Below are 21,620 nucleotides of genomic sequence, written 5' to 3'. Positions count from 1 at the left end.
CGTTTACTAAATAATAAAATGTAAAAAAAAATCAGGACTAAATGTCTTCTTTATCATCATCTGTGTTTAATGCAGTGCTTCTCAAATAGTGGGGCGGGACCCCCAGGGGGGGCTCGAAGCGACACCAGGGGGGGCGTGTGAGACCCCGGTGTAAAAAATACTTTTTCAGGAAGTGATTTTTTTTGCACCGTCACTTAAAGACATTACACCCCAATCACGCTGATAAGCCGCTTGAGTTTTTTATTATTATTTATTGATTATATTTAATTTAATTTTTCAGTATCAAATGGTCAAAAAATATTATACTTTAAATAAGGATTTTTTTTTTTCAGGCAAATTGATGCATTTTAAGTCTTTTCTGTTACAGACTAAAAAACAATGTTAATAAAGTTATTCTTTGTTGTAAGTTGATCGATATTTCTTTTTTGTGTTTTCTTTAATGTTAATAAGGATACAATGTTTTGCAGATGTGTAATTTTATAGACAAATTATACTATTTACAGTCGCGGCGGAGAGTTGGGAGGGGCGCAAAATGTTTACTTCTTCCTAGGAGGGGGGTGACAGAAAATAATTGAGAAGCACTGCTTTAATGTGACCTCTATGGCCACTAAACAAATCTTAAAGGAATATTCAATTTTCTTAAAAGAAAAATCCAGATAATTTACTCACCACCATGTCATCCAAAACGTTGTTTCCTTGTTCAGTCGAGAAGAAACCATGCCTTCCGAGGAAAACATTGCAGGATTCCCCCCACCCCAATGGACCTCAATAGAGCCCAACATTCAACACCCAACTCAACACTCAACAGTTCCTCCCAACGGAGTTTCAAATGACTACAAACGATCCCAAACGAGGCACAAGGGTCCCATCCAGCGAAACGATTGTCATCCTTGAAAACAAAAATAAAAAATATCCACTTTTAAACCATAACTTCTCGTCTAACTTCTCGAATTCACAATTTTTTATTTGTGAATTTAAATAATTTACTTGATTGAAAAATTATGTCATGCATTCTGCTATACATTTACAAAACAAATGAAAAATAAGTTTTTGGTTTACTCATCATTGCAGAATTGTTGTAATTCAGCCACATTGGGGGGTTTTCGGGCATGAAACCCCTTTTTAAGATGTAGAATATTAAACATCTCAAAATAATGATAATGGGCTAGAAATTGCTCTTTTTGAGCGCAGTGTCTATAAAAGATCATGCCACTGCATCTCAATAGGATTCAGGGCAGGATTTTTGACTAGGCCACTCCAAACTATTCATTTTTTTCTCTTCAGCCATTCAGAGGTGAACTTTCTGGTGTGTTTTGGATCATTGTCCTGCTGCAGAACCCAAGTTTGCCTCATCTTGAAGTCACAAACAGATGGTCGGACATTGTCCTTTTTGGTAGACAGCAGAATTCATGGTTTCATTTATCAGAGCAAGTCTTTGAGGTCCCGAAGCAGCAAAACAGCCCAACCACCACATATTTTACTGTTAATTATCTTTTTCTGAAATGCTGTGTTATTTTTACACCAGCAGTAGTTTTACACCGAACCGTTGTTTCTGAAGATCTTTGGATCTCTGCATGATGTGTAGCTTTTGAGGAACTTTTGGTCTGCTTCACTTTGTCAGGCAGGTCCTTTTGATGTGAAGTGGCTAGAGAAACTGAACTCGGGTGTGATAAACCACAGTTATGTTTTAAAGGAATAGTCTACTCATTTTCAATATTAAAATATGTTATTACCTTAACTAAGAACTGTTGAATCATCCCTCTATCATCTGTGTGCGTGCACGTAAGCGCTGGAGCGCGCTGCGACGCTTCGATAGCATTTAGCTTAGCCCCATTCATTCAATGGTACCATTTAGAGATAAAGTTAGAAGTGACCAAACACATCAACGTTTTTCCTATTTAAGACGAGTAGTTATACGAGCAAGTTTGGTGGTACAAAATAAAAAGTAGCGCTTTTCTAAGCGGATTTAAAAGAGGAACTATATTTTATGGCGTAATAGCACTTTTGGGAGTACTTCGACTCGCCTGAAAAGTCCGCTCCCCTTCTCCCTCTCATAATGGGAGAGGGAGGGTGTTACTGCGCCAAGTCGAAGTACTCCCAAAAGTGCTATTACGCCATAACATATAGTTCCTCTTTTAAATCCGCTTAGAAAAGCGCTACGTTTTATTTTGTACCACCAAACTTGCTCGTATAACTACTCGTCTTAAATAGGAAAAACGTTGATGTGTTTGGTCACTTCTAATTTTATCTCTAAATGGTACCATTGAATGAATGGGGCTAAGCTAAATTCTATTGAAGCGTCGCAGCGCGCTCCAGCGCTTACGTGCACGCACACAGATGATAGAGGGATGTATCAACAATTCTTAGTTAAGGTAATAACATATTTTAATATTGAAAATGAGTAGACTATTCCTTTAACAGGAGGCAAGCACTTTTTCACACAGGGCAATGTAGTTTTGGATTTTGTTTTCACTTTCATGAACAAAATCCATTTAAAAACTGCATGTTATGTTCACTTGTTTTATCTTTGATTATTTAAATGTGATCTGAACCATTAAAGTGTGACAAATATGCAACAACACTTTCATACCAATGTATGTGTGTGTACTTGTATATACATAATTATTAAACACAGTACAAAAACGTTAATTTTGCAAACGATTAGTTGCGATTAATCGTTATGCAGCCCTACATTTTTCTGAACCTGGAATTGTAGAGGAATTGTGATTTACAGAAATTGCTCTTTTTGAGTGCAGTGTCTATAAAATATATTCAAAATGAGTAACTTATACTATGTATAGAGATTCTGATGACATTTTGCCACAGATACAGAAGGAGTGAGTGTCCTCTAGTGGTTACTGATTTGACAACAAACTTTCACAGATAAAAACACATCTGCCTATTTAAATAAACTGAACACCGATGTACAACAAGAAGAGCCACGCAAGGACAGATGTGATTGTCTCATAAAAAGATTTATTTTTTTGCCCAAATGTACAAAGGCATGTTACAGTATTGTATAAAAAAAGAAACGTGGTAATGTACACTTTACATAAGAGAACAGTCTAAGAAAGAACAGGAGGGATCGGGTGATAAAGCCAACGAATCGTTTTAAACAAAGCCATAAAAAGTAAACATACTGTAAGTACCGGGGGCCTGATACTCGAGATAAACGTGTTGAAACGCAATTAGAGAGAGAGAGGCGGTAGTGCATCGCAAGAAATGACGCAACGCATGCAACAGTGCAACGCTCCTCAGACGTAAAGCATGTCACCTGAGCACCATTTGAACATCCGACAATTTGCATGACCAAAAACATAATTCGTACTCGAAGGTGAAAACTGTGACTGTGTCCTGATGAATTGTTAATTGAAATGTACTTTGGAGGGCAATGTGATCAGTGTACTGTGATGCTTTTACTTGAATTTTCACACGTGCATGAGCCAACGTAATCCTCCAAACACCTGCCTGCTGTTCATCTGCGCGACACGGCCTAGTAAAATATGTCTGCTTAAACCAAAAACTACCCACAGTTAAACCACTTGAAATCAATTGAGAGCCTGAGGGTTGATTCCTGAGACTCCTTTGGGACCTATTTAATAGTAAAGCGTTCAAGAAAGGGGGAGAAAATCTAAACGGAGACAAAGCAGAGATTGCATTTCCAAACAGACCCTCTTGTACATCATATACAGACATCACCACCGCGTTCGGTACGAAACCAAAGTTTGCTTTGCCTGAGGAGACACCGTATAAAGTCACGTCTCTAGTGCTAGAGTACACCATGCGAAACGACACGTGAAACACAGCGAGCATGACGGGCTATGCAAACATGTTCGGTTCAAAGGCTCATCACTTGGTTTCTTAAAACACGCTGGAGTTATCACGACACTTAAGTGTTCAGGGATAAAACGGCCCCATGCAAGAACTTCAGGACATTTAGTACAAAACTACCGGGCCTCTGTTGTTGTCACGAACCCTCACTTGTACACCCCGCGTAGTGCTATAGCGGAACGGCCAGCACGTAAGCGCCTCTAAAATAATACCATGTCACATTAACAAACATTCATCTGAAAAACCTTAGCGATAGATCGGAAATTCGGTTACTGAAAGGAGGATATTCGCATTCAAGTTGAAGGATAAATTTGACTGGTGATGAGGTGTAAAGAAATACAATAATGGCTGATTTGAAAGTGAAATGCGTCACTGAATTCAGTCGTGCGTGAGGACAGCTATGCATTAACCCTTGAGCTCCTGATGAAGTGAAGGATGATACGGATGAATTAGTCTCAGTTATAAATTAGTACAGTATAGGTTGTGGATATTTAAGACCTTCAGTTATGAAAAAAAAATTTTTTGCATTGAACCGTAGTGACTAAAAATGAAAATGGTGAAAATAACAAAGCAGTCTTGAGGCGATGAGAACCATTGAATAAGAATTATGAGACAATGCTAAATATTATCTGCCGTTTTCACTTGTGGTATCTAGAGAACGAGCGTGGGTCAAACCGATTGACTTTTTCAGTGAGGAGGCAAATAGAAAATAAACAAGGGAAAGGATTTTAGTTATCTCAGTGTGATAAAACTATTTTCAGTCTTAGTGTTTTTATTTCCCTTCCAGTCCGAGTCTCTCGTCCGGCCACGGCCTGCACAGTGAGTTTCAGTCTTTTAATGGATCCTCAACAGTTCACAGGTAGTGTTCAGTGGCCAGCCGGGCTCCGAGCAGGGCAGGATGGCTTTGAACCTGGTCTCACAGTCTTTAGTGGGGTACGAGGTACGGATACTAGGAAAAACATCAATCTGCCACACATTCCTGGCAGAAAAAACTAAAAATATAGAAACACCATTCAACTGATGTCTAAATGAACTCCATATTCTTCCCATGTGATCCAGTCACATGATTCTGTGTAAAGGGTGAGAGAATGAGGTTTCCCTAAAGAAAACACAACAAACAGAAGGACAATCAGTTACAATACAGCTTTTTAATTACTATGAAATTAATATAAAAAATATATAACAATAATATATAATTGCATAAAAGTATTTTTTCAGCTTTTAAAAAAAAAATATTTTTATTTGGTGAATTATAAGATGTTATAGGCTATAACAATATTATATTTTCTGTAAGTATCTTTATAGCTGAAAATCATAATACAGAGTTTGACAGTAACAGAATTGAGACACACTAATTTGGACAACAGAAAATCGTGATTTTCAGCAATTTAAGACAGAAAATATTATATATTATATTATATTAGATTCCTGCTTCCTGCTTCGCTACTGTTCGGACGCTCTTGCTTACTGCTCCGCGCTTTGCTCTATCGCTTTTTATATTTTATCTTATAATTTTAACTTCAGCAAATCAGCATAGTGCTCAAACAACAAAGCTTGGCATCAACGTTAAACTTTCGGGACTGGAGGATTACAAAAAAGTGGCATTTTTCATCTGTCTAGCCTCCCACCGCCATCAGCTTACATTCCAGAAGGAAAAACACAGCTGCCTTCATTCAAAAGGATAAGAAAAAGGAATGCCTCATCAACAATCTACTTGCTGCACAAACTGCCACAGACTTTTACAAAGGATTGCTGTTCTTGAAACAAAGTTACTTACAGGACTACAAAACCAGACGGAACACACAACAGAGCTTCGTCATCATGGACGCCCTCAGCATACAGCCGGTGAGTCCCATGAATCTAATGATCAACACACCAATCAATGGTACAAACAGGGAGCAAGACCCAAAATCACTCGAGAAATCAGACTGTCACGAGCATCACATTTTGCTGCAGTAGCTTCCTCTACCCCAGATACAGCTATGACAAGGATTGCAAACACTGACTTTCTACCACCACCTATACATCTTGAGAACAGATTTGAAATATTAATGAATATGAGTGAGGAATCCCCAAATGGGATAAATGTGATTGAACACCGATCTAATCAGCCAGCAGCTCACACTGATGCTAACCGCCGCTCAAGATTGAGCAGACAGCGGCACTCAGCGCAGAGCGCATCCGAGCCCAGAACTCTGATATTGGGCGACTCACTTATCAACACCCTTAACAACCGGGACTCAACTACGTGCTGCCTTCCACAAGCAACTGTTTCTGATGTAAACAGGGAACTTCAAAACATTCTGATGAAACATAAGACTGTAAATCGAGTTGTCATTCATGTGGGGAAGAATGATATTCACAAAGAGCAATCTGAACTCCTTAAGAGGGATTTCAACAAACTTTTTGAAACACTCAGAACAGTGAAAGTTCAGCCGTTCATCAGTGGACCACTTCCAGCAAGAGGAACAAATAGGTTTTCACGGTTGCTTGGACTTAATACATGGCTGCAAAAAACCTGCAACATAAAGGGACTGAACTTCATTGACAACTTTCATCTTTTCTGGAGTCAAAGACAACTGTTTAAAAAGGATGGCATCCACCCAAACAGACTGGGTGCAAGAGTGCTAAAGGACAATATCTACTTCTCCCTTCATCATCCTTCAGCAGTGTGTGCCAATCCACTCAACCTGAATGGCACACACACACCTGGACAGAGTATGAATGACCACAGGACTTCTCTTCAGCACCTAAATGGACATGACGTCGACATATCCCACAAGGACAGAGATAACACCACGCAGCCACAACAACCACTGCTCATGGACACAATCTCAGCTGAGTCCTGCCCACAGAGCTTACTACAGTCAGACTGTGTCAGATTAGAACTGCTCCAAGATTCAGCACCCAAGAACGACTTTCTGGAAAACAGCCAGGGAAACCAGGACTACATATCACAGCCTCCGGTCACATCAGAGCAACAGGACTCCTCCTCACTAGATATGTCATTCCTCTCTCCAGCATCCCCACTTTTGACCTTCTCCGGAAAAATGGAGGAACTGGTTTATGCTGGAACTAAACTATCCCACTCTATTGCTGCGAGCCCCCAGCTTTCGACCAGAAAACGGCAAGCCCCACAACCACCAAAACCAGTGGGCCCAGCTCCCCCTCCTCGTCCTGTGAGAGCCCTTCGGTCTCAGACACAACGCCAAGACACACACCCTCCTCCATCTGCTGTAGGTGAACCAAAAACAACTGATAACGGCTCTCAGTGATGTGTGTCGAGTTTCTGCTATGAAAATACTAATACTTTCAATTGTATACATAAAAAGCAGGAACTCAGTGTACCTATATCTTTCTCTATTTCTGTTTTAGTACATGATAGAAAGCCTGAGGCTGCATCAAACCGTGTGGCAAATCAATCTAATCTGCTGCCTGTGATATATCAAACTAAGATATCTGTTAGGGAAAAAATTAGTACTGTTAAGTTAGCACTTTTAAACATCTGTTCACTTAAAAATAAATCACTTCTAGTCAGCGACTTAATAACCACAAACAACCTGGATTTTATGTTTCTAAATGAAACATGGCTAGAAGAAAGCTACAGTGCAACAGTCCTTAATGAAACAGCCCCTCCTAACTTTACATTTATGAATGTCTGCAGAAATGCTAGGAAAGGGGGAGGTGTAGCTTCTCTTTTTAAAGATGTCTATCAATGTAAGCAAGTGTCATTTGGGAATTACCTGTCCTTTGAATATCTAGGTATTGTGTTGAAAGGTACCCCACGCATTCTACTGATCATTATTTACAGGCCCCCAAAATACTCTCCAGCATTTGTTGAGGACTTTACAGAACTGTTATCAATGATTTCCTCAGAGTTTGACTGTTTTGCTATTGCTGGAGATTTTAACATTCACATAGATAAGCCAGACAGTATTATGGCAAAAGATGTCACAGCTGTTTTAAATACTTTTGATCTGACTCAACATGTACATGGACCCACACACAATCGTGGACACACTCTAGATTTAATTATCAGTAAGGGTTTAAACATTTCATCAATTGTTATTAAGGATGTAGCACTGTCTGATCATTTCTGTATTTTCTTTGATATGATAATCTCTCCTACTATTGAAACTAAATCTGTGTCTGTCAAAAAGAGATGCTTAAATGAGAACACCAGTGTGCTATTTATGAAGGCTATATCTTTAACACCAAGCATATCTGCAGACTCTGTTGATTTTCTCCTTGATTCCTTTAATTCGAAAGTTAAGAGTGTAATCGATGATATTGCTCCTGTGAAAGTCAGGAAGAAGAATGGCAGGCAAAAATCACCTTGGAGAAACTCAACAGAGGTGCAGAATATGAAGAGACAATGCAGAAAAGCTGAGCGCATGTGGCGGAAGACAAAACTTGTAGTCCATTATCATATCTATAAAGACAGCCTTCGTGCTTTCAGTGTGGAACTAGGCAAAGCTAGACAGACATTCTTTTCAAATATTATAAACAACAACATAAATAACACACGCACTCTTTTTGCTACTATAGAGAGACTAACAACCCCCCCAAGTCACATTCCTAGTGAAATGCTCTCAGACAGCAAATGTAGTGAGTTTGCTAACTTCTTCTCTGAGAAAATCAATAATATCAGAAAGGTGATCAGTACATCCTTGAGCTGCGCCGGGGTCGGACAAGTCAGATCACAACATCAGAAAGTAGTTACGATGTCTGATTTCGAAGCAGTTGATGGTAAAATTTTGGAAGAAATAGTACAGCATCTTAAAACATCAACCTGCGCCCTTGACACACTCCCAACATCTTTTTTCAAAAGTGTCCTTAACTGTTTAGAAGCAGATCTCCTAAAAGTGGTAAATTCATCACTTAACTCTGGCACTTTTCCAAAGTCCCTTAAAACTGCAGTTGTTAAGCCCCTCCTGAAAAAGAGCAACCTAGATAACACTGTATTGAGCAACTACAGACCAATCTCAAATCTTCCTTTCATAGGCAAGATCATTGAAAAAGTTGTTTTCAATCAGCTGAACAAATTCTTAATTTCTAATGGTTACTTTGACATTTTTCAATCTGGTTTCAGACCACACCACAGTACAGAGACAGCGCTCATAAAGATAATAAATGATATTCGCCTCAATACAGACACAGGCAAACTATCAGTGCTGGTGCTACTCGACCTCAGTGCTGCTTTTGACACTGTCAATCACAACATACTTCTTGACAGGCTGGAAAACTGGGTCGGACTTTCTGGGGTGGTCCTGAAATGGTTCAAGTCATACTTAGAAGGGAGAGGTTATTATGTAAGTATAGGTGGCCATAAATCTGAGTGGACATCCATGACATGCGGAGTCCCGCAAGGCTCAATTCTAGCGCCACTCCTGTTCAACCTGTATATGCTCCCACTAAGCCAAATAATGAGAGAGAACCAAATTGCCTATCACAGTTATGCAGATGACACTCAGATCTACTTAGCTCTATCCCCTAACGACTATAGCCCCATTGACTCCCTGCGCAAATGCATTGATGAAGTCAACAGTTGGATGTGCCAAAACTTTCTTCAGTTAAACAAAGAGAAAACTGAAGTCATTGCGTTTGGAAACAAAGATGAAGTTCTCAAGGTGAATGCATACCTTGACGCTAGGGGTCAAACAACTAAAAATCAAGTCAGGAATCTTGGTGTGATTCTGGAGTCGGACCTTAGTTTCAGTAGTCATGTCAAAGCAATAACTAAATCAGCATATTATCATCTCAAAAATATCGCAAGAATTAGATGCTTTGTTTCCAGACAAGACTTAGAGAAACTTGTGCATGCTTTTATCACCAGCAGGGTGGATTATTGTAATGGCCTCCTCACTGGCCTTCCCAAAAAGACTATTAGACAGCTCCAGCTCATTCAGAACGCTGCTGCCAGAATTCTGAGCAGAACCAGAAAATATGAACATATCACACCGGTCCTCAGGTCGCTACACTGGCTACCAGTTACATTTAGGATTGATTTTAAAGTATTATTAATGGTATATAAATCACTCAATGGACTAGGACCTCAATACATTGTTGATATGCTCATTGAATATAAACCCAACAGGTCACTCAGATCATTAGGATCACGTCAGCTAGAAATACCAAGGGTTCACTCAAAGCAAGGAGAGTCAGCTTTTAGCTATTATGCCAGTCGCAGCTGGAACCAGCTTCCAGAAGAGATCAGATGTGCTCCAACAGTAGTCACATTCAAATCCAGACTCAAAACACATCTGTTTAGCTATGCATTTACTGAATGAGCACTATGCTGCGTCCGAACTGATTGCACTATATTTTATATGCACTATTTTAATTATTTTTATTTCTCTTGTTTTTATTCTTATTTTTATTTTTAAAAGTTTTATACTTGTATTCCTGTTTTATTCTTTTTCATACATTTAAACAGTTTTTATTAAAATCACATTTATTTTCTTTTAATTGATATTTAAAATTCATGTATATTTGATTTTTTGTTTTCTCATTTCTATGTAAAGCACTTTGAATGACCTCTGTGTATGAAATGTGCTATACAAATAAACTTGCCCTGCCTTGCCTTGCCTTGCCTATTGCTATGGCCTAAAACATCTTGTGACCCATGGGAATGAGTACCAAATTATCAAAATAATTAAAGGGGCCATGGCACAAGACTTTTTTAAAGGGGTCACATGATGAAATTTTTTAATTTCTAAAACAAATCTTTGGTGTCCCCAAAGCACATATGTGAAGTTTTAGCTCAAAATACCATGTAAATAATTGATTATAGCATGTTAAAATTGCCACTTTGTAGACACTTTGTGTGCAAAAATGTGCCGTTTTGGGCGTGTCCTTTAAAATGCAAATGAACTGATGAAATTGAAACACTGATCACAATGATGGTGGTTTGTTGCAATTAAAACTCAATTGTGCTTTTCTCTGCATTAAATGGCAGTGCTGTGGTTGGATAGTGCAGATTAAGGGGTGGTATTATTATAATAAGAGCTCCTTATGACAGCCAAATTTCAACGACCTATTTTTTCATGTGCTTGTAGAGAATGGTTTACCAAAACTAAGTTACTGGGTTGATCTTTTTCAGATTTTCTAAGTTGATAGAAGCACTGGGGACCCAATCATAGCACTTAAACATGGAAAAAGTCAGATTTTCATGCCATGGCCCCTTTAAAAATTTCCATCTAAAAAGTTGACTTTGGACACCAAATGTACTTGCAATTAAGGCTGCATAAGGATTACTCGCAACTAATCGTTTGCAGAATAAAAGTGTGTGTACTGTGTATAATAATTATGTACATATAAATAAACATACATCCATGTATATATGTAAGAATTTTTTACATGTGTATAATACATTTTAATATTTTTTCTTAAATATATACATGCCTGTGTGTGTGTGTGTGTGTGTGTGTATTTATATATACATAATTATTATGCACAGTACACCCACATATATGATTTAAACCAAAAACTTTTATTTTGCAAACGATTAGTTGTGATTAATCGTTATGCAGCCCTACTTGCTTCATTATATCATAACACATATGAGTAATAGATCAGTAATACATATTTATACAGCTGTCACAATGATTAATTAATCGTCTCATTGTGATTGTTGAACCTCATGGAGATGATTTCAGATCACCGCAATGATCGCACATCTCTTTAAAAAACACAAGGGGGAGCTGCAGCACCTGTATTACGAGACCATGACAGATGGTTCTCCTTAACTGACAGTGTAATGCGATACATTGCAAACCCATTCAATACAGTAGAAAAAAATATATAAAGAAATGTTGCAAAATTTTGATAAGTAGTATAAACTGCCAGGAAAAGCATACATTTCCAAAACAGCAATTTCAAATTAAGGGAAGTAAAGGAATAGATTTTTTGCAGCGAATGTTTGGCTACTATTTAAGGACTGTTCTGGAACAATCAGTTTATTTTGATTGCACTTTTATTTTCAGTTACTTTCCAGACACTTTATTTGTGTTTATTTCTTAGGAAGAATAGCCAGTTTTTGAAAGACTTATTCATTAAATAATTACTTTTAAATATGTGTATTACTGCCAGGTAAACCTTGCAAAATATTTAACTTAAAAAAGCAATAAATGTGTAAATATTATTTCATGAACAAATTAAATGTCAAAGAAATAAAACAGGCTATTAATCGTCATAATATTAGTCAATTAACCGTCAGCCAAATTTCATAATCGTTACAGCCCTAAATTTAATATGCATCTGTAAGAACTGCATTAGCAGCGCAAAGGTGGGTTTGATACCAAAGAAATACTACTAAAATGTATCTTAATTGTGACCCTGGACCACAAAACCCCATCATAAGGGTAATTTTTTTTTATTGAGGTTTATGCATCATCTGAAAGTTGAATAAATACGTTTTCCATTGATGTATGGTTTGTTAGGATAGGACAATATTTGGCCGATATACAATATTTGTATATCTGGAATCGAAGGGTGCAAAAAAAAAATCTAAATATTAAGAACATTTCCTTTAAAGTCCTTAACAACACATATTACTATTGATAAATTTTATATTATTGATATTGATATATATTTGGATATAATTTACAAAATATCTTATGTAACATGATCTTTACTTAACATCATAATGATTTTTGGCATAAAAGAAAAATGTTTTTGACTTTTGCTACAAATATATCTGTGCTACTTTTGACTGGATTTGTGGTCCAGGGTAACATTTATTATATTACACATGACTATTTTGTGAAATGAGACATGCTTTCCACCAGAGGTCAGTATAAGGTCTCATTTATTGGATAGGGGGCGTGGTATTACCACTGCTGCTGTCCTTAAAAGACCAATCTCAATCTAAAGGCCTTTAAATAATCATAATGCCTGTACAGATGGATGTCTTTACAACCCTTAATATCCCTTAAGAGCTTCTAAAGTGAAGTGCCTATGAGCTACGACTACAAAAACCTCTTTGTAAGCACGGGTATCAAAAACAAGCTTTTACACACGACATGAAAGGAGATTCACTTTGCATATTCACCCACAATTCAACCCTTCTGCCCGGTTTGCTTTCTCTACAGGTGTTCTCTTACCATTCTCACCTCCGTGCTGGTGGGTACAGGGAAGGGGCTGAAGCTTGCTGACTGGCAACAATCGCTGACGATGAAAGACCTGAGAGTAATGAAGCATCTAATAAATATCTTTTTTTTTTCAGTTTCACAAAATGGTTTTCTCAGATGCAACGACAAACATTTGGTTATAAGTGTACGCGTTACTGACCTGTGGCATAGGACAGATCATACTGTCCAGCTACAAGAGGATAACCTAGGTGGTGATGGGGTGGCATTATACGTTGGGAGGGAGACGAGCGAGGTCGATCTACTTCTCTCTCTCTTTCTCGATCCCCTGCTCCTCTCTCTCTTTCATGGGAGGGCTTGTCGGCAACCGTAGGGGATTTGCTCTTGTATTGGTGTGCGTGTTGGTGCAGTATGTCCAGAGGTTTGGACTCCGAAGCAGACTTGCTGCTGACCGTGGGACTGGAGCGAGATTTCTCTCCGTCTTCATTGCCCATTTTACTGCCGTAAGGGGAGAAAGGGTATCCCGCTGGCAGATAGGACCCTGAGGATTAAGAAGAGATGACAGGATCTAGAGTAAGTTTCTGGCATGACAACTGCGCATGTAACTCACTAAATATCAGACGTAATTAGAAAGGCAACATTGCATCTTAAGTGACTTAAGTGTTTAGATAGTTGGTCTTACCTGGGTAGTTCTGCATCATAACCGAGGACATGCCCCTGTATCCAGGATGACTGGGGTCATAACCTTGTCCAAAAGGATATCCATGCATATAATGCAGGTAGGGCTGGTGCTGTGCCAAAGGAGAACTGAAAGGTATGTGAGCATTATGTCGAGAATCTTTCGCTACACTTCGATGCTGCTGCTCCTCTTGGCCGGGTGCACATGAACCATCAGTTGCATCTTTATTCTCATCTTTGGAGCTGTTGTCCTTCGTCCTGGTCCTCTCTTCTTTGACTTTTCTATCCCGTTCTCGGTCTCGCTCCTCTTCTGGTGGTCTCTGACTCTCAGGGTACTAGTGGTAGCAAACAATAAAATACTATATTAATTACAGTTATTTTTGACACTTAAGGCATGTACATTTTTTAATTATTATTTGATTTCTAGAATCACCATTGGTCTGGTAGTCGTAGAGGTCACGCCTACATAACCATAATAATCGGCAGATTAATAAATTAATTAAGAGGCGTGTTTTGTCTGCGCCAAGCACAGAGGGTTGAAACACTCAGCTTGTCAATGTCACATATCACTCTGCCGTCCAATCACAGTGGAGGAGGGACACATATCACAACAACCAACCGGCGCATCGTTTGGCGACTGATAAACAAAGCAGAAGTATCATAGAAACCAAAGAGCACAGCTAAAAAAAGCTGGCAAGCACCTACAGTCGCCATCCACCTGGCGTCTCAGCTGTTTGGTGTTCACGCCCCTTAAATGCACTATAAACCATATGTACTTTTTGAGGGGCTTCTTGGAGCTTCATAGCCCCCGTTCAGTTTATGCCTCCACTGTATGGAAGTGAGGTATTGGGTATATTCTTCAAAATATATTTTACGCTCCATAAAAATATACAAGGCTGGGAACAAAATTACAGATTTCATTGTTGGCTAACAATTTTGTCACATCATTCAGTTGAAGAACCACTTGTTCATCTCACCTGTCTGTACCACATGGCTTGCTCCATACCGAGTCTGGCAGACTCCACACCTGCCTTTGAGTCATCCTTTCCATGATGGCCGGCTTCACTGAGCTTCATTTTAAGTCCCTCGGCCTGCTGTGGCTGTAGCTTGGCCTCCTCCGCTTTAGGAATGATGACTGACTTGGCAGGTTCAGATGAAGCATCTCTCTGCTTGCCAGGGGCCTGTGGCTTTCCCAGATCTGAAAGGCTGGGGGCTTTCGTCAGGCCTGGAGGAACAGGACCTTTCTGTTTCCAGTCCTCCTTAAGCGAGGCTTCCCTGTCCTTTACACCTAAATCAGGCTTCTTTTCAGCCGGCCTGTGTTGCTCGGCCATAAGTCTTTGCCTCTCCTCGTATTGCTGCCTGTAGGTTGGGTTAGTGTTCATGAGGTGGTTGTGATAAACCTGGTCCTGGTATCCATATGGGGGGACATAGTATTGGTTGTAGTAGAGTGGCTGCATGTACATATTGGAGCGTTGCTGAATGACTGATGCTTGCTGTTGTTGGTGTGGCTGACTTGAGGCAACCTCTGATTTCCGCTCATCCTGCACCTCCACCTTGCTCTTCTCCTCTACCAATTCTTGCTCATTCTCCTTTTTCAGTTGTTTCACAGCTTGCCCATCCGGTAGGGGTCCACCAGCCGTAGTACCACCGGGGCTAGGGTGGGTGTAACTGGGAGAGTAGTAGTTTTCATAGCTAGCATAATACGAGGACTCTTTGTTAGATGCCTGCGGGGGAAAGAGTGACTTTTTCGCACTGTCCCTTAACGATTGATCTTCTGCCTTGACTTTGACCCCTTCCACTTTACCTTCACCATCCTCTCCTGCATCAGATATGTCAGAATACGCAGGGCTGTTTGTCTTTACTGAAGAGCTATCTGCCCCGTTCTGGGTAACTACATGAAGTGGAGTAAGAGGTTGTCCACTGCTATCCACCCGACTTGCAACACCGATGGATGGACTGGGAGCGTTATCGGTGAAGCTGTATATCTTATCTGCCTCTGCCTTCATACTGGCCAGACGACTTTGATGAAGGTCAGAAGAACCATTGAGATGACCTTCACTTCTACTTCCTGGGTCAGATGACTCAGAATAAGGACTTTTGCCACCTTCAGGCTTCCCACTCTTCCCTGGGATCTTGGGGCTGTCGGCATCTTTACCAAGATCTTTCTTTTTCTTGTCCTTTTTCTTTTTGTCCTTGGAGCTGCTCAAAGCTGGATTGATTGGTGACGAGTCTCCAGTTACACCCAATTTAGACTGCATACCTTTGAGCTGGGGACTCTTGGGGATGCCCTGCAACATGTTGGCTATCCCTGGGGCATGGCTTGGGCTTCCACCACTGAATGGTGTTGGCTGCAAAGAGTACATCTGCTGAGAAGTAAGAGCTGGAGGCATGGGTCTCGAAGGCTTCATGTTCTTCTGGGACAGCTTGTCAGACTTGGCACCGCTACTTGGCTTTTTGGACTTTCTGTCCTCCATGCCATCATTACTAGCCTCATCCGCAGTGAGGCAAGGCCCATCCTCACAAACTTCCATAGGTGTGCCACAAACATCACCTTCAACATCTCCATTCTTTTTCTTAGACTTGGAGCCAAATTTTCCAGGAGAAGGAGATGGACTCTGAGCATCAAACCCTCTTCCTTTAGGTGTGACAGAGCGTGCTGGCGATAGTGAGCCTTTCTGTGTAATCGAAGCTCCGTTACAACTTCCTGGCTCTGGGTGGAGAGAGGATTCTTCACCATACTCGCTGTCCCCATCCATCTCCAGCTTAATATCATCATCATTATGAGCACGGGCCTGGTGGTACTTCAGACCATTGATGTGCTTGTACTTCTTGTTGCAATTGGGGTGTGGGCAGTCAATCAATACTGGTGAGGGACAACTGCGGTCCAGAGGTGGGGGAAGGGACTCTGTTTTGATGATGGGAATCGGAAGAGTAGAGCACGCTATTCCACCGTTTGAATTTGTTCGCATGCGCTTGTTGCCTTTAGAATCCTCTGAGCTTGAGTTTGGCTCCATGTCTGATGCGGGTTTGATCTTGCGCTTATTGGCTGAGGACGGACTGGCTTTAATGTCCTCCGTGTTGCTATTGGGCGGAGTTCGGCGCTCAGAGGAGTTCTGGCTGCCTCGTCGGCCCTTGCTGTTGGAACTTGCTCTGGTCTTGTTGCTGTTGGTGCCTTTGTTATCAGACGAGTTGCTATTCTCGTTGACTGGGGTGTTGCTATTGGGTCGCATTCTCTTTCCACGACCTCGCCCATTTCTCATCTCCAGGTCACTTGTAGGAGACTCACAGAACCTTTAAAAAGAAAATTATAAAAAATTACAGGATCTGCTACAAAAAGTAAAGGCCTCATTTTGATGACATCAAACTTCATTAAGTTGATGATCATAATTTGGTATTATGCTACAACTACCGGCTAACTAAAGGTTTAAATCATAAATTACACATCATCTAGTTAGTGATTTTACACTAGCACAGGCCTATTGTTAAACTATATAGCTTTTCAAAAATGAATCTGCACAACATGTAGATTCTCATATGCAGTATGAGATGGGATTCCGTTCAGATTTGCTGATAAGTTATATGATGTGTGTCTTTACAGTGTGTCTCATCCCTAAGGGTTATGATGTGATATACCCAGTGAGTGATGCACCTGGCTTACTGTTAGCCCAGAGGGAAAAGAAGAAACTGATGCAGGGTGTAAAGAGGAGGGTGATGACAATCAGACAGAAAGAAATAAACTGGAGAAGAATACTCTGTAGGGGTGTGCAACATACCGAAATGATCAGAATATTCATAAATGTGCATATGATTATTGGAATATGCACATTTGCGATATTCCGTTAAGTATGCATACCGTTAGTGATTTCAATATTTCAGAAGGTTATGCATATTCAAAGGTTTATCAAAGAGACTGGCACGCAAATGTTAGCGCTTTTGATGTGTGGAAGATGATTAACAGTTGTTAAGCATGTAAAACTCATTATTAATTCTCAGTTTTTATTTATATCTGAATAGTTCACACTGATTTTACAAATTTAAGCATTATCATATTGCATATTCTATGCGCATTATTAAGCAAGTTATCACATTTTCAATATCGTGCAGCCCTAACACTCAGTAATGCTAAATGCTTTCAGCACAGTGTCTACCTTTCGTTCCATCCTAGACTCACATAAAATAGACCATTTTTACTTCCAGTTCCCTGAAAAATCTCATGCTCAGCAGACGAAAACGACATCCATCTTCTAGATTTGATAAAGTACACACTTCACCAACCTTGGCGGAGCCCAGTCATGGCGAGTACAATCCAAAAGGGTTCCGACATACGTCTTGTTACGCCAAGTAACGTTGACCACCAGCATACCTGCGGAGCAAACAAGAAGATGCTTATTATAATACACCTCAACAAATTCTTAAGGCAGAGTTATACAATACACTTCTAACATCAATCTTGAGATTTATAGTGAGCTGTCGTTTCTGGCCCTATCTCATTTTCAGTCGTTCTGTTCCTTCACACAGCTCTTGACACATGCCACCATTCCAATTTAAATAGTTCAAATAGATGTTTCTCAGGGCAGCGCTCTCAAAGCAGCCCTGCTATTTTTACCGTGCACTTTATGATTCACCGCTGCTAAAAGCTCCAGAGCAGAGAATGTCGTTTCTGGGAGGAAAATTGTTTGATAATGTCCTTCATCTGACTTTGCAGCACCGTGAGCCGCTCCTGCTAGGCAAATAGTTCAGCAATTGTGCAAAACCAGCCCGAAGCAAATGAAAAGGCTTGTGTTTGGCAGACATTCAGAAGCTTTACTACAGAAGTCGGATACTTCTGTGATTCTGCACCACTATAATAACAGTGGAAAAAATCAATATGACATTACAATTATATGCCTTTTGAGAGGCAGCATAATGTTGCATATCGATAGTCGTTCTGCAAGCACAGTCTTGTCATCATATAGAGGCTAATAAATGTATTTCTGATACAACTTCAACATATATCATGTTTCTCAGGGTACACAAACTTCAAATCAACAGGTCAGGGTTTTCTAAACAAGTCATACCGCAAGGATAATTATTATTACCTTATTGTTTTAAATATAAAACCCCATCCACACTAGGGTTGTGCTGATAGTATCGACAATCGTCAGACGTATCGCCAATAGCAGGCTTTCATGATGATAGTTAGCGATGGTTATTATTATCATCATCATTTTTACATTAACATGCTCATTGCGTGCTATTCGTCATATGAGAGAGTTTGTGGGCTTCAATTTGCATGAGAGAGCGTTAACCTCTCACATTTTCTTGAACTAGAGACGTTGTTAGCGCGCAGACAAAGTCAATGCAAAGACGCGATCAGGGGCGTCCTCGCGTGGGGCGATGCGAATGATGTGATATGAGTGGTGCGCTTGCCACGAAAACACGCCCTTTTTGCCTCAAACGTGTCTTTGTGCAAGTTAAAAATATTCAACTCAAACAAAAAATTTGCATGGCACGAAGTTAAATCCTGCGAGTACTCTAGAGCGAGTAACGAGATGCCCCACGTTTGGTGTGTACCTAGCATTAGACTTGGTTTCCTCATGCTAAACAAATGCAAAGTGTCGCGATACAGAGTATTTCTGTGCTGAATGCACTTCGCCAGGGTTCGTACAATGCTCGGTAAGTTGTTTTTCGATTACAGGTTCAGCTGACATTTCAGGGGTAAGCCATATGTATCACTTCTTTTTATGGGCACTTGCCCCTTAAAAACCCCGCCCACATGTCAATCAGTGGGAGAGTGAGGACTCTAAGGACGCTAAGTCACAGATATCACTTTACACGACAGGTTTGTTTTATATTAAGACTCAACAATGGCACAAATTAAGAAGTGTGTTTTTTGATGTTAGTAGAAGAAAGCCAGCATTATGGAAACAATTAATATAGTTTGTTTATCTGGGGTAGAAGCGGAGTGTTGCATGTGTGTTTGTTTAACGCTGGATTTCATTGAAAAGTCTCAACCGGTTCATGAGTTGCATGCAGTAAGTAAGACTTCTGTGTTATGTTTGAAATTGGCACGTAAGTGCATATTATATAAATGACACGAACATGTAGTGAATCATAAGTTATAAAGTGTTGTATAAAGTGTTGACTCGTGACTCGCTCCTCCCGCAGTTCGTAACTCCTCCTTTCGAATTTTTCGTACGTTATCGAAAAGAATCGGTAAAGCTGATTTGTCTTTTATAAATCTGACAAAACTAAAGACTCTGAGATATGAAGGATGCAATACTACTATATAGTATGTACTCCTGATCAGTGCCGGTCTTTCCTATACGCAAAGTACGCAAGTTGCAGAGGGCCCCGCACCACGCGAGGGCCCCCTCGAGCTCAGAATGATTGACAACCATTCTATCCAAGTAAAATTAATATTATGTTTAAGGAAAACAAGACGCTATAATTTAAATAATTTGCAAACTTCCGAATTTGTGCGGGTTTTTAAAAATACTTAATGATTTCTTAAATCACTGATATGTACTCGGACAACATGCAGGCAGTTTCTCAATCCGAAGGCTGCAGCCTTCAGAGGTCACATTTGTAGGCTGCATATGCGTGATAAAAACGTATTTTAGAATATTAACAATTATAATGTTGACTATTATTCTTAGTTAATGGTTAATTGTTATATTATGCTTATGACTTGCAAATGAAATGCTTATTTAACTTAAATAAATCAGGCTTGATGACGTATGCAGCGCGCATATGCGACATGATCCGGAGGTCGCAGCCTTCAAATTTATAAACGGCCGCGTGCATGACGCAGAAGAGTGATTTGGTAACGATGCGCATATTATATGACCACCATTGATTTAAAACAAAGACAAAGCTATCCGCCTGGAGCAGAATAAAGGGAAAAAAACGTGAAGCAAGGGAACAAGATAAAGGATTTGCGCGAGCAGATTAAGTCAATGTAAAGACACGCGTCCTAGCGATTGGGGCGATTCAAATGACGCGTATTGGGTGACGCAATTGCCGCGAAAACACGCGCTTTTCCCTTTGAACTTCAAGAACGCGCTCTCGTGCAGGATAATTTGACGAGAGAGAGAGAGAGAGAGAGAGAGAGAGAGAGAGAGAGAGAGAGAGAGAGAGAGAGAGAGAGAGAGAGAGAGAGAGAGAGAGAGAGAGAGAGAGAGAGAGAGAGAGGTAAGAATGGTGCCCACGTCGAGAAAACTTAATAGAAGACTTGAAATTTGTAAAGGATTAAAGTATATGTCAATCGTTTAATTACAGTATGTTAACTGGATAACACTGGATATAACTCATTGTATAGATAATAAAATAATGTATTTTGATTACACAAATCAAACCTAACTATATGATTGTTTTAGCTGCTGACCAGCATAGGGAATCTCTATGGCTAATTTATAAGACATGTTGCTGATACAGTACTGTGTGTTGTACCTTATCTTGTTAATTGAGTCTTTTTGGGCATCTTATGCCTAGAATTATTCAAGGAGATTGATTCTTTTAACTTCCTTTAAAGTTTGATCAATTGTGCATAATGACATGTGCAACAAATGGATATAGGGTGTCAAACTCATAGATTTTAGAAATATTTGGGGTCAACCTCTGTGACAGCTTTAAAGGGACACTTCACCCATTTGCATTAAACTTTGTATAGTTAGAACTCCAGTCATGTTTTTGAATGGTCGTGCATCATTTCCTCAGTTCTTCCGCCGCTGAGACGGGAGAAATACAGATTTCAGTGTTGCACATCCTTCTTTCAATGATGTAAAAATCATCATTTTGCATCATTGAAAGAAGGAAGTGCAATGTCTTTGTTGAGGGAATGAGACTACAAACACCCCTTTTCTCTGTAAAATAGGCACCAAATTCTAAATGTATGTTACATTTTAGGGCTGAAACGATTCATCGAGTTACTCGATTTACTCGATTCAAAAAATTCCTCGAGGCAAAAATTCTGCCTCGAAGCCTCGTTAAATTCCTATGACGCGCACTACACGCGCCGAGATCTCATTCACACGGACAGTT

At 39.9% G+C, this 21,620-nt stretch overlaps 1 protein-coding gene across 2 annotated transcripts in view; it reads right to left on the bottom strand.

Moving 5' to 3' along the window:
- Window positions 1-2,956: 2,956 nt before the first annotated feature.
- Window positions 2,957-21,620, bottom strand: part of znf609b (zinc finger protein 609b) — an 81,136-nt gene continuing 62,472 nt past the window's right edge. The window contains exons 4-9 of one of the 2 annotated variants that reach the window (XM_055214781.2): window positions 17,874-17,961; window positions 14,576-16,889; window positions 13,603-13,933; window positions 13,123-13,461; window positions 12,945-13,014; window positions 2,957-4,930 (exon numbers count right to left, since the gene is read on the bottom strand). In XM_055214781.2, the coding sequence (XP_055070756.2) occupies window positions 4,891-4,930; window positions 12,945-13,014; window positions 13,123-13,461; window positions 13,603-13,933; window positions 14,576-16,889; window positions 17,874-17,961 (3,182 nt within the window). In that variant the 3' untranslated portion in view covers window positions 2,957-4,890. Of the gene's footprint in view, window positions 4,931-12,935; window positions 13,015-13,122; window positions 13,462-13,602; window positions 13,934-14,575; window positions 16,890-17,873; window positions 17,962-21,620 lie in introns of both variants that reach the window. The other variant, XM_055214790.2, reaches the window with a different exon arrangement.

This window comes from Misgurnus anguillicaudatus, chromosome 21 (assembly GCF_027580225.2).
Source record: "Misgurnus anguillicaudatus chromosome 21, ASM2758022v2, whole genome shotgun sequence".
Taxonomy (NCBI): Eukaryota; Metazoa; Chordata; class Actinopteri; order Cypriniformes; family Cobitidae; genus Misgurnus; species Misgurnus anguillicaudatus.
Note: the sequence above shows the minus strand (reverse complement) of the source record. Positions and strands in the feature narration are given on the sequence as shown.